This window comes from Juglans regia, chromosome 8 (assembly GCF_001411555.2).
Source record: "Juglans regia cultivar Chandler chromosome 8, Walnut 2.0, whole genome shotgun sequence".
In the NCBI taxonomy this organism is placed as follows: domain Eukaryota; kingdom Viridiplantae; phylum Streptophyta; class Magnoliopsida; order Fagales; family Juglandaceae; genus Juglans; species Juglans regia.
Window position 1 is genome coordinate 29353519 of NC_049908.1, and position 15692 is coordinate 29369210.

At 36.7% G+C, this 15692-nt stretch overlaps 1 protein-coding gene and 1 pseudogene across 1 annotated transcript; both read right to left on the minus strand.

The window, feature by feature from the left end:
- Window positions 1–926: 926 nt before the first annotated feature.
- Window positions 927–5921, minus strand: LOC109002379 (annotated as a pseudogene).
- A 4696-nt stretch (window positions 5922–10617) lies between these two features.
- Window positions 10618–12414, minus strand: LOC108981526 (probable LRR receptor-like serine/threonine-protein kinase RKF3). The gene has a single exon (XM_035692853.1). The coding sequence runs from the start codon at window positions 12412–12414 to the stop codon at window positions 10618–10620; it is 1797 nt and encodes a 598-aa protein (XP_035548746.1).
- Window positions 12415–15692: the final 3278 nt, after the last annotated feature.

A 15692-nucleotide genomic window follows, 5' to 3' on the forward strand; every position in this document is an offset into this window, starting at 1 on the left:
TAATGAAGACGGAGACAAAGAGAGGAATAGGTGAGTGGGTTCCATCTTTTTTTCTCTATTTTTTTTTTTTCTGATCTGAATATAGAAATAAAGTGGTGCCGGGTCCCTCAGGACCCACTTGGGTTGTAAAGCTTTTGTCTGTTTTCCAGTTTTTCTTGCATGTGATAGAGACTATCGTTCTTGCCTCTTTTAACTTTTGTCTGTTTTTCAGTTTTTCTTGCATGTGATACAGGCTATCGTTCTTGCCTCTTTTATCTATTTTCAGAACCCTCCATCGATAGAGATTTAAGAAATCGAATAAAAAAGCGACATTTTTTTTTCTTTTTGGTAGGTCACTGAATAATCTCTAATCCTGTGCCATGGCGGATGAAAACTCAACACTTTTTCCTTGTTAAAAGAAGACCCCGTCGGCTATATGACCTTTCATTCCATTTTTAAGATTTGGTTATATGCAAGTATTACGTAGTTGCAGACAACATCATTGTTCGCTATCTTCATTTCCTTCTTCGACCGTTGGAGGCTTGGGGCAGAGCTTTCTCTTTCCCTAGCTCTAGAATTAGTTGTGAACTTCAGCAGGTTGCAGTTAGTGCGGTTTGATATTCTAGTGGTTAGAAAATGCGATTACTTGACATCATAAATCATGAAGCAACTGGAACCAAAACTCTTCGATGATGGGTAGTATTGGATGATAATAACATTGAGATGTAGAAATATGGAGAACAAAAATGGACGAAAATTGGGCAGAAATTCGACAATATGGTGATACTTCCGTTAGAATATTTTTTCACAAGTCGACCCAATCTCGCTTGAGGAAGTGAGGATTATGATCATTCACTCCATAGTTCTACACCATATATACCTTCCATATAATATAAATCGATTTCATAAGTCAATCACGTAAATAAAAAACCATTTACAACGTGACATGTAAACCTGTGCAACAAAGAGATGATGCAATTCAAAATAAAGAACAGCATTTCTCCTTTTTTATCTTTATTCCAGCGTATGAGTGATTGATGCTTGCATTTCTTCCAAAGCTCGTCCCTTGGTCTCTGGTACCAGTTTTGCGACGAATATACAGTCAAACCACAAGCTCCAGAGAATATGAAAAATGTTCCTGAGGTAGCATTATTACATTACAAAAGAGGAAGCAAGAAACAGTTTACTAGAAATTAATGAAAGTGCCTATAATATATGAGAGTATAGAGACAGTAACCTGCTTTGCTCCATTCCATCATGAAATTGAAAGAGTATACCATAATCCAAGAAGAGGACAAGTTCATTATAGTCACAAGGCTTCCAGCCATTCCCTTGATGTTTATAGGGAATATCTGAAATGGAAAGTCATCCTCCATTGAAGTTATATAATTCTCAAGATTTAAGATTCTTGGTAATCAAACTAGCCCTTGAAAGGTTTTTAAAAGGGTTCAGAGTTCGATAATACCTCTGATGCTATAACCCATGGCAATCCTGCCATGCCTAGTCCCTGAGCAACATTATTCCCCTGCGTGGATTTTTGGGCAGTTAATCACATGAACCTCAATTTGATCTATCACTACATAAACCTTGGTCAAAACTGATTGTTGTTGCCTTTAGGATTCAAAAGAAAAGGAAACATAAGAAGGTGCATAGTTTGCCATGTTAGCAATTGAAGCTATAGGTGACTAGAAAGTCCTTGTCAAGAAGACTACTGTTACTGTATGTAGAGCAACCATTAGGGGGCAAAATCATCTTTGTGGTATTTTAGATTACCAGGATCCCGATTAGCACCAAGATGGAAGTGAGTTCCTTCGACCGGATTCTGTCCTGCTCATAACAAAATCATTTAAACAATGGATCAATCAAGTATGTGGAAAGCATAACCACAAACACAGAAGCTATTGATTGGTTTTGATAGTAACCTGATAGCCAAATGACAAGCCTACAAGGAAGCAACTCAAGCACATTCCAGCAGCAGAAACCTGCAACAATTGGTCAACTTTACTGCTACTGATTTACTAATGAACTATGCCTTATAATTATAGCCGACTCTTTGCCATCCTCACCATAAGAAGTGGTCGTCTTCCCAATTTATCCGCCAAGATTACACCCACAGCAGCAGCTGGAATCTGCAAAAAGAAGGTTTACATGTTTGGGAGATACATCATGCATAATCCTGCAGCTATTAACAGATACAGTGAACCAAGTACCTGGACGATGGCCAGTGATACAGTCCCAATGCTACTTGAAAAACCTTCCATGAACCACAGTAACTATCACTTCTTCATTTTTCTTTAGTTATATGAAACAATTCTTAAACCCTTTAACTTACCAGCTTCGACAAATATAGAGCTTGCATAAGATGCAATCGCATTGACTCCTCCAAATTGGTGCAGTAACATCAACCCAAGTCCAACCTAATCAATTTAAATAACATACAGCAAAAGATTGGACAAGCAAGGAAAAGTAAAGGTGCCATAATGTGTGGGGCTTACAATGAGTATATTAACATATCTGCGCTGGAACAAGTCTATGATTTGCGTTTTCGTTTGCTGTTGTAAGGATTCTGTAAAATCCTGTGAAAAAGGAGAATATCTCATTCTCTCATTGTTGTAATAAAAAAAGGTAATAGAACATAAAAAATGAGAAAAAAATTTTCTTTAGTGAAGGCTGTAAAAGAGATAGTGTCATAGAAACACAAAATTGGAAGGTTACTCTGATATCAGCTGCTTCCTGAGAGATATCAGCATTCTTCCCCCTAAGAAGCTGCAGAGCAGCTTCAAGCTTTTGTTTTTTACCAATTTTTGCCTGCAAACCAGTAGGTCTCATCATCTCAGCATCCTAATATATGCTCATTTTCTCTTTTCAGAAACATAAGAAGTTAGAAGTATAGATTAAGCAGTCTTCTTATGTTTTCTCTTCGAAGCATACTTGAAAAGGCCATTGAAAACATATAAAGCATACATTACATTCCTTTTCATCAAACAAACCAAAACACCATATAAATGACTTTCTAAACAAAATATGTGGACTCACCAACCATCTAGGAGACTCTGGAATAAAGAATAATCCCGCAATTTGTACTAGACAAGGAATAGTACCTGAAATTAAAATCCATTTGAATAGAACTTTGTTCTTCTAGAATAATTCATCTTGAAATTAAATTTACACAGAGGAATAATAACAAGGTACCAATTAAAGCCAAGGTGCGCCAGGTAAAGAAATTCCCAGTGAAATATATTAGTGAAAGTCCACAAGTCATCATCAGCTGCACACTTATACGAGATGCATGAGAACAAGAAGTTGACTATTCAATTTAATACTGCAATGACAGAGTTATACCTGATTAGCTGATGTAAATTGTCCCCTAATATTCTTAGGTGTTACTTCTGCAATGTATACAGGTACCTGTTTGGTCATAAGAGTTTATTCCTTATTCATTTCATTTAAGTAAGTAAAACAATTATAAATGTTTTCATAGAAGATTACCACATAGTAAAATATCCCAACGCCAATACCCAGCAACATTCTTCCAAGATCCAAACACCAAGCATTCTATATCAAGCATTAAACTCTATAATTAGTTGAAGCCCAGTAGAGAGATATATAGGAGTAATTTCCTCCACTTGGTTCGTACTGATTTTGTATAATATTTTCAATTGTCTGCCCCTTCTTTAACTTGAAATTAAAAACAAACAGCAGCATCTTCTGAGAATAACTAACGTAAATATTATTATGATGCTTTCCACTATCCTACTATTGACACTTTTTTCAAGCTTGTGACAGAGTAACCAGGTAACTGGAAAAAAAATTGAGATTAGAAGTTAATTACAAAACCAAAAAATTCCTTTAAAAACTTAGTTTGAAATCAGAACACTTCTTTCAGGAAATCAGAACTCATACTATATATAGTTGCTTCCATCAAACCCTGATACTCCAATTGACTTCTAAGAGAAAATGCATAGATCGGATGATTGGTAGCACTAATTCAGCTTATTGGCAGTCGAATACAACATGCTTTAGAGGAGGGAAAGAAGAGAAAGAGGAAAAGAAACCTTTGCAAATGCCACAACAAGCCAACCAGCAAAGCTGAATATACAGGAGAACCACATTGCCTGCATTATGATATCAACAAGAGCTTGAAATGAATAAAAAAAAATCAACTTCTAATTTTCAAATAAAAAATTTTCTCACAAGCCTTAAGCTGCAAGGTGACAAGAGAAACTTACCCCTCTCCGACCGATAATATCCGCCATCTTTCCATTTATTAGCCCACCTATCACTCCTCCAATAGTTAATATGGAACCAAAAACTGAATACTACGAGAGGCAGAAAAAAATGTCACATTTTTCATTCCACTGAAGTTCAGCATTGTGGACAATTCGTTGAAGGTGTAAACTCCAAAGAAATTTCAAAGATAACTCAGCGCCTAATTTAGTAACTGGCGCTTGAATTTTCCTGACTGATTAAGATAGACCTATATATATATATATATAAAGTAATAATTTGCAAAAAAAAGAAACGTAAAGTGATGAAGTCGTACTTACTGCTGCCAAAGAGAGGCCCAAGTCATCCATAATCCCGGATTCAGCAGATGATGAATATCCTAACTTCAAACGAGTCATGTTGCATATTTTAGACCAAGCCAACCGAATCATAATGAAAATCTGTAATGACCTTTAGTACAATTTCTTGGTAATAAAAATCTTCTTTATCTTAAAGTACTTTTACAGAGAAATGCTCGTAGACAATGCAACTATAAGACCTTTTTTTATATGGGACTTTTTTTTTTTTCTCATTTTTTCATAGGACTCTGTAACTATAGATGTATCATCCTACATAGTGTAGTTCTTTTGTGAGGTGAAGCAATTTGTTTATGTGACTCAATCTTTATTTTTACCTGGTCTTACACCTGCCCAATGCGCACTATCATATATTAACAGTCTTAGAATGTGCAAGTCTCACGCACTTTTTTTGAAAAATACTGTTAAATCTGGGATTTACGTGAAACAAATTTTTTTTTTAATTGTAGACTCCATTTTTTTTTAAATGAGTACACGATACTTGTTCACCCTAGAACTAATGTACACCTCACATCCATCTGCATAGATACATATAATGAAATCCTAGGCTTTTCAAATAATCATCCAAAAAATCTCTCATTGTAAAGACTATAGGCTTGTTTGAGAACATAACTGTTATGACATGTTCTCGGATTACTTCACTACTATTCACAGATCATATGAGATACTCTTTAACTCTTAATATATTTTTAGAAGTACATAATTATTCTTAAGTCATAAGGAAAAAAAAAAAAAACAACCAAACAAAAATGACAAAAGCTCACATGCCTTTCATATGCATGGTGCTCCATTAAATTAACTATGTGAAGTGTAAACTGAGGAGATGTAATTTGAAAAAATGGTTACAATTTGGGATACAAAATAAAATTTCCTCCTATATTTTATGTCTCAGCATAAAGACTCGTGAGTGTTTTTTTTTCGAGGGGGGGTTTATCTTAAAGGAATGAGTTTTTTTTCCCTTCCCTGCTGAGTTACGGTAGGAGACAAATGGTTCATGCTCTACATGCTATTATCTTGTTTTACTTACAGCGTAGCCTATGCTGATTGAACCGCAGAGGGCGACCATGGTGCTGAGCACAACAACAGGTGTGGCTGAGGCACCTGTACTTGGCGCGATGTCTCCAACTTCTCCAATACTGGGATTGGCTTCAACAATGACGGAGTACTTTGGTAGTAGTCCTGCTTCCATACTTTCTCTCTCCATTTCTCCAATGCAAGATGGAGAAACATGAATAGCAAGATGAGACTTAAGAACTTATGGGTGAAAGAGGGAGAGAGATCATCACAGAGAACTGGTGCTACTGGGGAGAGTTTGTTGAGATGAATTATTACACACCATGGAAAATTCTTGTTGAAGGCGAAAATTCTCATTAATGCTGGGTTTAATCATTAATGAGAGTTTCTGTTCACCCTTCTTCTTTCCCATTTACCCCTCCATCCTCGTACATGTTGTGGACCATAAAGTCATTTTCAATGTACATATGTTACAATCATTAAAATTCAAAAGAAAAAGACGATCGAGATATTTAGATTTTATCTACATGTTGAGTTGAATTGAATTTTTATAAATAATAATTAATTAAAATAATAAAATAAATTTTATAATTTATAAAATCTATCTAAAATTATAAATTTAAATATATTTAAAATGTTAAAATGAGTTTAGATATATTTATAAAAAGTTAAAAAAAAAATTATGGATGACGTGTAAGAATTGTTCAATCACAAAGCTGTAAACATCATCTTCTTGAGAAAAACTCAGAACTAATCGGGTGAGAAATCTCAATTTATACCGGCCAATAGAATCTCAACAATATGAGGTATATATGTTTTATGGTGGATGTTAGTGCATTAGAGCATTGACATTGGACTATGCATATGCATATGCATAGTTATATTTAGATAATATGACCTTAAAATCATCCACATTGGATTATGCATATCTATAAATTTGGCTACCTATGAACAGTTGTTATCTAAATTTAGATAACAACTATTCACCCTACATATTATATTTTAATAATTAATTCTCTCTCTTCTCTCTCGACCGACCCCCCCCAAGACGGATTATTTTCTTTTCTTTTCTCCCTTTTCGTTTCAGTTCTTTGGTTCTCCCCTCTCTCGACTCGAAAACCCAACGGAGATCAAACCTGTGCACCTCTCTCTCACGACGGCTCTGGGCTCATCACGGTTGATTTTTCTATTTGGTTCCCTACATTTCAGGTATGAAATAGCTCTGGGCTCCCTCTGTTCTTCACGGTTTCGATGTGTTTCTATCCCTTCACGGTTTTGATTTGTGCTATTTCTTCATTTCTTGTTCTTAGTTTTAGATTAGGGTTTTAGATTAAGCCTAACTAACAACATATTTTTGCACTGAGAAAGAGAGGGTTTCTGGTTTCGATGGCTTAAATTTACACGAAAGACTAGGGTTTCGATGATGATGATTTCGATGATGCTGGTTTCGATTATGCTGGTTTTAGATTAGGGTTTCTTCAATGTACAAACTGGTTCTGGTTTGGGGCCAAACTGAATATTGGGTTAAACTTGGTATAACTGAATGCATTTGGTTCTGGTTTTGGCCCCTGTTTTTACTTGATCTATGTATACTTATGGAACTCATGTTTTGGCCCCTGTTTTTACTTGATCAAATTGCTGGTTTTGCTGGTATAACTTGGTATAACTGAATGCATTTGGTTCTGGTTTTGGCCCCTGGTTTTGGTATAACTGAATGCATTTGGTTCTGGTTTTGGCCCCTGTTTTTACTTGATCAAATTGCTGGTTTTGCTGGTATAACTGGTATAACTTGGTATAACTGAATGCATTTGGTTCTGGTTTTGGCCCCTGTTTTTACTTTATCTATGTACACTTATGGAACTCATGTTTTGGCCCCTGTTTTTACTTGATCAAATTGCTGGTTTTGCTGGTTCTCTTTGGCTTGTGGTTTGTTATTGAAGCCCTACAATATGTGCACCCTGTTTTGCTTAATATGTGCAAAATTTAATAACATTTTGTCCTTCAATATTTTGTTGAATGATGAATACTTTAATTGATGAGGATCCCTTCTTCACCACACTGTTGGAAAGTGGTGAGGGTGGCAGTAACAACCCTACTATGGATGCTGCTTTCGTTGATGTCCAAGCGACACAACCCCAACGGGAAAAAATGGCATCTAAACAAAAATCCCAGTGGGGTGTGTCATTTACTATTGAGGAAGATACTCTCCTCATTTCAGCTTGGCTTAACGTTAGTATAGATTCCATTCGGGGGACTGACCAAACCTCCACACAACTGTGGTCTAGAATTTATGATTATTATTCCACTTATAAAAAACCTAACGGTCAAGAACGTTCCGTGAATTCTTTGACCAATCGGTGGTCAGCCATTCAAAAATGTGTGAATAAATTTTGTGGTTCCATGGCTCAAGTTGAAGGAATGCATCCAAGCGGTGCAACCGAGCAAGATAAGGTATAATCGTTTAAGAAAATTGTTGCTGTTTATTTTTTGTTATTGTTCTAATTATGAATGATTTGTCCCACTAATTGTTAAATAAAATTTCAGATTGACAAGGCAAAAATCTTATACCGAGAGACCCAAAAAACCAACTTCACCATGGATCATTGTTGGAATATTTTGAGACACCAAGCGAAATGGCAAACACACGTGGACAGCATAAGAAGAAGAGACAATGTCTCACGTCCAGGTAGTATTCCAAACTCAATACAATTAGGAGAAGAGATGGAAAATGTGCCCGTGGAGTGTGAGAGACCTCCGGGCAAAAAAGCTGAAAAAGAAAGAGAGAAAAAAAAAATCTAGGGAAATAGAAGATACTGAATTTAGTGATGCCTTAAGAGAAATGACACATTATAGGAAGATTCATATGTTGGAGAGAAAAGAATCAAATTTGAGGTTAGACAATGAAAGGTCTGAGTTATTGGCTGTTAAGAAGAGAATGGTTGAAATTGAAATTAAGGCTCAAGAAGAAAGATCTATAATACTTGCTGAAAAGATGAGGAAAAATGATATGGAAATTATGAAATTGGATATTGGGACCATGAATTCTATGCAGCAAGAGTATTTCCATAATCTTCAAATGGAAATAATTGAGGAACAAAGGAAAAAGGCTAGAGCTCATATATAGTTGTATGCTTTGTTTTGTGCAGTTTTTGATAATTTTTTTTTACTGTGGTGCACTGTTTTGAGTATTATTGTATTGCTGAAACTCTATATTAAAGTGTATTTTGGTTGGTGGTTGGTGACATGTTTTGAGTATTATTGTATTGCTGGAACTCTATATGAAAGTGTATTTTGGTTGGTAGTTGGTGGTGGGTGGGTACGAATCAATTGGGTGAATTTTGTTGTTGGTGGGGTTTGGTTTTGCTGGAAAGTTGTGTTGCTGGAAATTTGTGCTTCTGGATGTGGTTTTCGGCTGCTGCTGGATGTTGTGATGCTGCTGTGATGCTGCTGTGATGCTGCTGTTTTGTGGTTGCTGCTGCTGAACTCCTTGTTTGTCCCAATGATTCGTGGTTGCTGCTGCTGCTGGAAATAAATGGAGTTGTGTCTGCTGCTGGATGTTGGACTTGCTGCTGCTGCTGCTACTGGATGCTGGATGCTGGAGTGCTTAATATTTCGATGGCTTGAATCAAATTTCTATTGTAATGAATTTGTATCAAAATCAACTTTTTGGAACTTGTATCAAGTTGATTTTTATACATGGGTTAATTGCTGCTGTTTATTAGCACATTTGATTCATTTTTTGTGTATATAAATTTGATGTATTTATTATATATGGAATTGCTAAATTTGGATGCATGAAATTGTATTAATATATGTTTAGATGCTATGAAATTGTATTTAGTCAAAAAATTAATAATAATAAAATAATAATATTTTATTATTATTTTGTCTCAAATATGCATAAGCCAATGTGGGAATTTTACTTAAATGTCAAAGTGGTTATGCAAAAGAGGTGATTTTGCATATGCATATGCATAGACCAATGCCAATGCTCTTAAAAGAGCTCTCTTCCTTTCTCTATACTCTCTCTGTATCATCTCCTCTCTTATTTTCCTCTCTCCTTTTTCCTTCTCTCTCTTCTACACAGTGCCTCTCTTGATTCTTCTCTCCGTTGAGTGCTTTAGACTAACAGGTGGCGGGCTAGTAGCAAGTAAGAGAGATACATCAACAATTGTATTAACGATCAACAAAGAATTTTCCTCAATCATAACCTTTCAAAATCTCGAGTTGTGGGTGAAGGATTGTTTCGACTCAAATCCAACGACCTTAACGATTTCAATTCAGTAAAATTATTAGGGACTAAGCCATTTAAGTTGTTTTCTCCGAACCTGATTTCAATAAGGGAACTTAACTTTGCAATTGAAGGACTCAGCTCTCGTTTAGATTCGAAAATGAGTTGAGATGATTTATAATTAATAATGAAATAAGTTGAGATGGATTGTGAATTCAAATCAGGCCAGAGTGCCATTATTCTACGTATTATTCTCTGATTTTTTTCCAATGAGAATAATTAATGATACAACAAAAAGGAGTGGAAAAACTTCAAAAACACCCGGCCAGGCCAGTTCTAACACATGCACTTGATTTTCTTCCTGAAAGTTCAAAACGTAATACGATTGAGATTAATTGCTCATCTATATCTAAGAAGGTCGTTATTCTTGAAAATGTTTTGTTCCACACTTAAAAGACTATCCCATGTAATTCATATCAATGAATGATACAATGAAACTTATATAATACATGTACCTTGGCATTCTATACGGTGTGAAAAAAGGATAGTGTTACTCTACCACCCAAGTTTGTGTTTGGTGTTCTCCTAGTATAAATTTTATTTTATTTTTAAATATTATTTAAACATCTTTTAAATATTTTTTAAATATATATATATATCAATATATTAATAGTCAATTCAAATAAAAAAAAATACATGAGCGAAGATAAATTTACACAGCATAGTATCATTTTCCGTAAAAAAAATAAATAAATAACCGGAAACTGATGATCATGCCGGGCAAAAAATAATATTGCATCATAATGTCTTCTAGAAGAGGTGGCATACACTCGAATTGCAGGGATCGGTTTCCAACATCTTCACAACCTGGTCCATTGTCGGTCTTGCATGTAATATTGGATGACAGCAAAGAACTGCTACGACAACATGTTGCTCCATCAATTGGCGTGACTCACATTCTGGCATCCCTTCTTCAATGACATCCACCGCTCTCCCTTTCTGCATCAAGGACCAAGCCCAGTCTGTCAGAAGCGAAGTCTTCCCAACCTCTTCTATTTCAAGTGCTTTTTTACCACTCAGAAGCTCAAGGAGCACAACCCCAAAGCTGTAAACATCACTCCTTTCAGTTAACATCCCATACATAGCATACTCTGGGGCAACATAACCGAGAGTCCCAGCCACCCTTGTGTTCAAATGTGTCGTTCCCTCTGCATTATACCTCGCAAGCCCAAAGTCTGCTAATTTTGGCTCGAACATCTTTTCCAAAAGTATGTTACTTGCCTTAATATCCCTGTGGATGATCGCAGGCTGGGCTCCATAATGTAAATAGGCCAATCCCCGGGCTGTTCCAAGGGCAATCTTCTGACGAATTGGCCAGCTAAGCTTCTTCATTTCTGATCCAAAGAGATGGTCATAAAGGCTTCCATTAGGCATGAAGTCACAAACAATTATTCTCTGATGACCTTCCAAAGGAACCATCTTGGTACAATAGCCTCTTAAAGAAACAAGATTAACATGCCTAACACTTGCAATTACCTCTACCTCATGTGCAAAAGTTGCAACCCCAGCAGCAGAACAGTTCTTGAATCTTTTGAAAGCAACTTGGGATCCATCAGGCAGTATCCCCTTATAAACATTCCCATATCCTCCCTTCCCAATTAGATTCTCCCTATAAAAGTTCATGGTAGCCTTTTTAACGTCTTCATATTCGAATTTGACAAAGCTGGTACTTCCATTGATCGATCCCAACCCCATAATTATACCGGTCTCATCTTTGGAGATATTCTTCTTCTCTCTCTCACTTTTTTTTCTTCTCAACCAAAGAAACAAGACTGCGGAAGAGGCCCCAAAGAACCCTAAAAGACAACCAGCAAGAGCACCGGAAAGTACAAGGGTATGCCGTTTAATGTTGGAAGGCTGCATTAATGGAAGTTCGAGCGAGAACGAGAACAAACACTTCGCAGTTGTTTTGTCTGTTGGTCCCAACTCACTAACCACAGCAGCTGCATACATAAATGGATATCCAGTGCAATCCGAGACATTTCCATTATCAGGACCATGCAGGTATGAATCACCAAGACTCGACAAAATCTTGGAACACAATTCACAAGCAGAACTACTCACCAGAGACTGGTTACAGTAACGTCCAATTTCCTGCAATTTGGATACAGGAATTAGGCTCTCAAACTCTGCTTGAGATTTAATGTTCAAGCAGCCCCTCGAAATCCATTCCGGATGATACCCACAAGCAGTTTGGATATCAAAACCATCTAAAAACTCGCCAACTAAGCTCCGGTACGATTGCCAGCATTCCTTGGAAACATTAGGAGGAAGAAGAAAGCTTGAATCGGTCCGAAGATACTCGGATCGAACTAGGCGGATCCCCTGAAGAATGTAGTGACATTTTGTTTGCATGTCAGGAAATGTAGGCTCAAGAGCACCTTGAGCGATCAGTTTCCTAAGAAAATAAAAGTTCAAAGGACACAAGTCTTCAAAAGGCCGGCGGCCTGTATGCAAGATTTTGTAGCAATCAGCGGATGAAAAAGTAAAACCCGAAATGGCTAAGCCAAGTAATAAGGCATAGCAAATGGAGAAAAGAGGGGACATTGCAAAGCTATGGTTTCTATTGGTATTGAGAAAAACCTTAAACCTTCTCAAAGTCTCACCTTTAATGGTGGGCTTGGGAGTATACATATATATATATACAGGCGCCACTGAAAATGACGAGTCTTTAAACACGCAAGAGTCTTTTATTATGAAAGCTAAACGACATTAATTGTGGAATTCACGTGGTTTGATCTATCAGATTCTCTGAATCATCCAATTCTAATTTTAAGACATGAGAAGTTGAAACATTCAAACTGAACTCAAATGATTTTCCCAATAAAACAAATTTAGGAAATATCAAAAAGAAAGTGACTTGGACTCCCTGATCCTAGACATGAAAAAGGATTAAGATTTCTTATTAGATCTCTTTCAATTGAAGGGTCACTTTCTGCACTAGAAATTTAAGATTGGTCAAAAAATGATTATCCTGATACAAACTTGGGGAATATTTATTGGAACATATATCTTGACTTCTCTGATTCTAGATAGACAACATTTCATAACCTGAATATATCTCTTCATCGAGTTCAATAAGGTACAGTTCAATGAGTTCATGCTGCATGAGGACAAGGGGATTTCGAGGTTGACTGGATGAGCTAGTTGCCACGTCATATGAGGATGTAGTTGATATCTGGAGGAAACAAAGAATGCTCAAAGAAGAGAGAAACTGTTATTGTCCATTTCCTCTTGTACTCTCTGTGGTTAATGAGAGAGAGACCATATATTAATTTACACTTGGCAGGCTAAATGCAGTATGAAGTAAGAACCAAATAGAGCTGACAAAACACATTAGACAAATGGAAAGGGCCAAGAGAACTTGAATGGGATCTGCATTGACAAGACTTGAGGGTTTGGAAAATCTGGCAATAACTCTTTTTCCATGAAGAGGATGATGATCATTGATGACAGATCAGTTTGATAAGCAGCTGTAAAACCACTCGTTTCTCTGACCAGCTTGAAGGAATTTACTCTAATGATAATTCTGTAGGACTTTATTTAAACCCTGTAGAATTAAATTCATACAAAACCAACAGAATTTCATAGTTCATTGCATAAATTCAGACAACATATTTTCCTTCACTGTTGAGCAAAATACCATTAGCTAACTTCAACTGAATTTTCTCTTTAATTTAAATGGGCAAACGCGTTTTTTGTGGCTATGGCATGATCCTGAAAGAAAAAAAGAAACAAGAAACAAGAACATAGTCTATGTAAATTCTTTTATTGTTTCTTTCTCTTTCCTTTTCTCTTTCTTTTATATTTTTTTTCCTTGTAAAAGTACTCACGATAAAACCTTATAAAACTCGACAAAAACTATAATATTGTGAGAATATTGTGTTTTAATTGAGATAGCTAGAAACATACTCATGATAAAAACTTTATGAAACGTGAAAAAAATTAAAGAAGTTAACAAAAAAACTTATTTTAAGAGGAACAGTTCCTTTCATTTTTTAAATTTTCTTTTCAAATTTTGTTGGAGTTATTCTTGTGATCTTGAGTGGGGAGCGAGACATTGTATATTTTTTTGCAACATCCTTCTACCAATTCGTACTCACTTTAATTATTTGATTATGTAGGTTAATGCCTGTTTTTAAGAACAGGCCGAAGAGGGAGAATGAGTCATCTCTAGCTCATGATGACAGTTTGGGCCTCGATCGGTTTGGATTGGGGCTAACAATGGTAGTTTGGAGCGGCGATATAGTGCACGTGCATACGTCTGATGCAATGAATAGAAGATAATTACAGCAAATATAAATGGAAAAATAAACACATAAATTTACGTAGTTCGATACAAGATCTACGTCCACGAGTCGTTTGGGGGTGCTAATCCATTATAAATAGGAGTATTGTACAATCTCTTTTGGTCTCTCATAACTCATTATATCAAATAATTAAACTGGAGTTTCCTGTCTAGAGGTTAAAGAAGCTCTCTCTTAGGATTGTACAGGAACTGTCGAAACCGACAGTGAACCGATCAGATCGACCGCCAGAGCACGGAATTGGTAAAGAACCAATCGGCGGTCGTGAGGAATTGAAGGAAAACATTTACTTAGTTCGATACAAGATCTACGTCCACGAGTCGTTTGGGGGTGCTAATCCATTATAAATAGGAGTATTGTACAATCTCTTTTGGTCTCTCATAACTCATTATATCAAATAATCAAACTGGAGTTTCCTGTCTAGAGGTTAAAGAAGCTCTCTCTTAGGATTGTACAGGAACTGTCGAAACCGACAGTGAACCGATCAGATCGACCGCCAGAGCACGGAACTGGTAAAGAACCGATCGGCGGTCGTGAGGAATTGAAGGAAAACCGATATCGGCGGTTCGGCGTGAACCCCTGGAAAACTGCTGAACTGGCCGATCCAGTCTATTTATATATATTTTTTAATATATGTATATAAAACGGCGCCGTTTCACTTATAATAAGTGAAACGACGTTGTTTTAGAGTTTAAAAGTTTAAAAAAAATTATAATATAACGGCACCATTTGGCTTTTAAGCCAAACGGCGCCATTTTAAGATGAATTAATAACCCCCCACGCTCCTCTTCTTCTTCCCCGCATCATCTTCTTCCTCTCTACCCTCTACAACTCTCTTCGTCTTCTATGGCAGCGACGGCGAGACAGTTCTTCACTCTTCCTCAGTTCTTCCTCCTTCACAGAAGACGCCAACGGTGGACTAAAAACAGCGCCAACGCACGTCGAGACCGATATGATCGGTTTTCTCTCCTCAAACCATCGGTTTCGGCTGGTTCAACAGACCCATGGAAGACGTCGGTGGTGTCTCGATTTTGTGCCGAAACCGACGCCAAACCCATCGGTATACAGCCCTACTCTCTCACCCTATTGCCCAAAGCCTCCAGTCTGGAAAAACTCCTCAACCCCCCTTCTTTTCCCCGCCAATGGTTCCTTTTTGTCATCTCTCTCCCTTCTTTATGTCACATCCTCTCTTTTTTCTTTGATATATTTTCTTTTCTCAATTTTTGTCCTCTCATTTCTTCCTCTCTCTCTCTTATTTCTTGGTGAGACCCCCCCTAGGCTGGGCTTGGAAGGCCATTCTTGGCCGAAAATTTTTACCCCTTCCAATTTCAGATGGTGTAATGTACATCATGGATTTGTTATTTTCAATTATTATACAATGCAATCCAATTAAATAATTAAAAAAAGTATATTGATAATACTAGAAAATTCAACCAAGGAATTGCTCGAGTTGAAAAGCCTTCGGTGTCTAATGATCTGAACTTATTGGGCCCGGACTAAGATTGTGGGCTAGATGCT

What these genes read in the sequence shown, in the direction of transcription:
- LOC108981526 (XM_035692853.1), bottom strand. Translation starts at nt 12,414, where the DNA reads ATGTCCCCTCTTTTCTCCATTTGCTATGCCTTATTACTTGGCTTAGCC.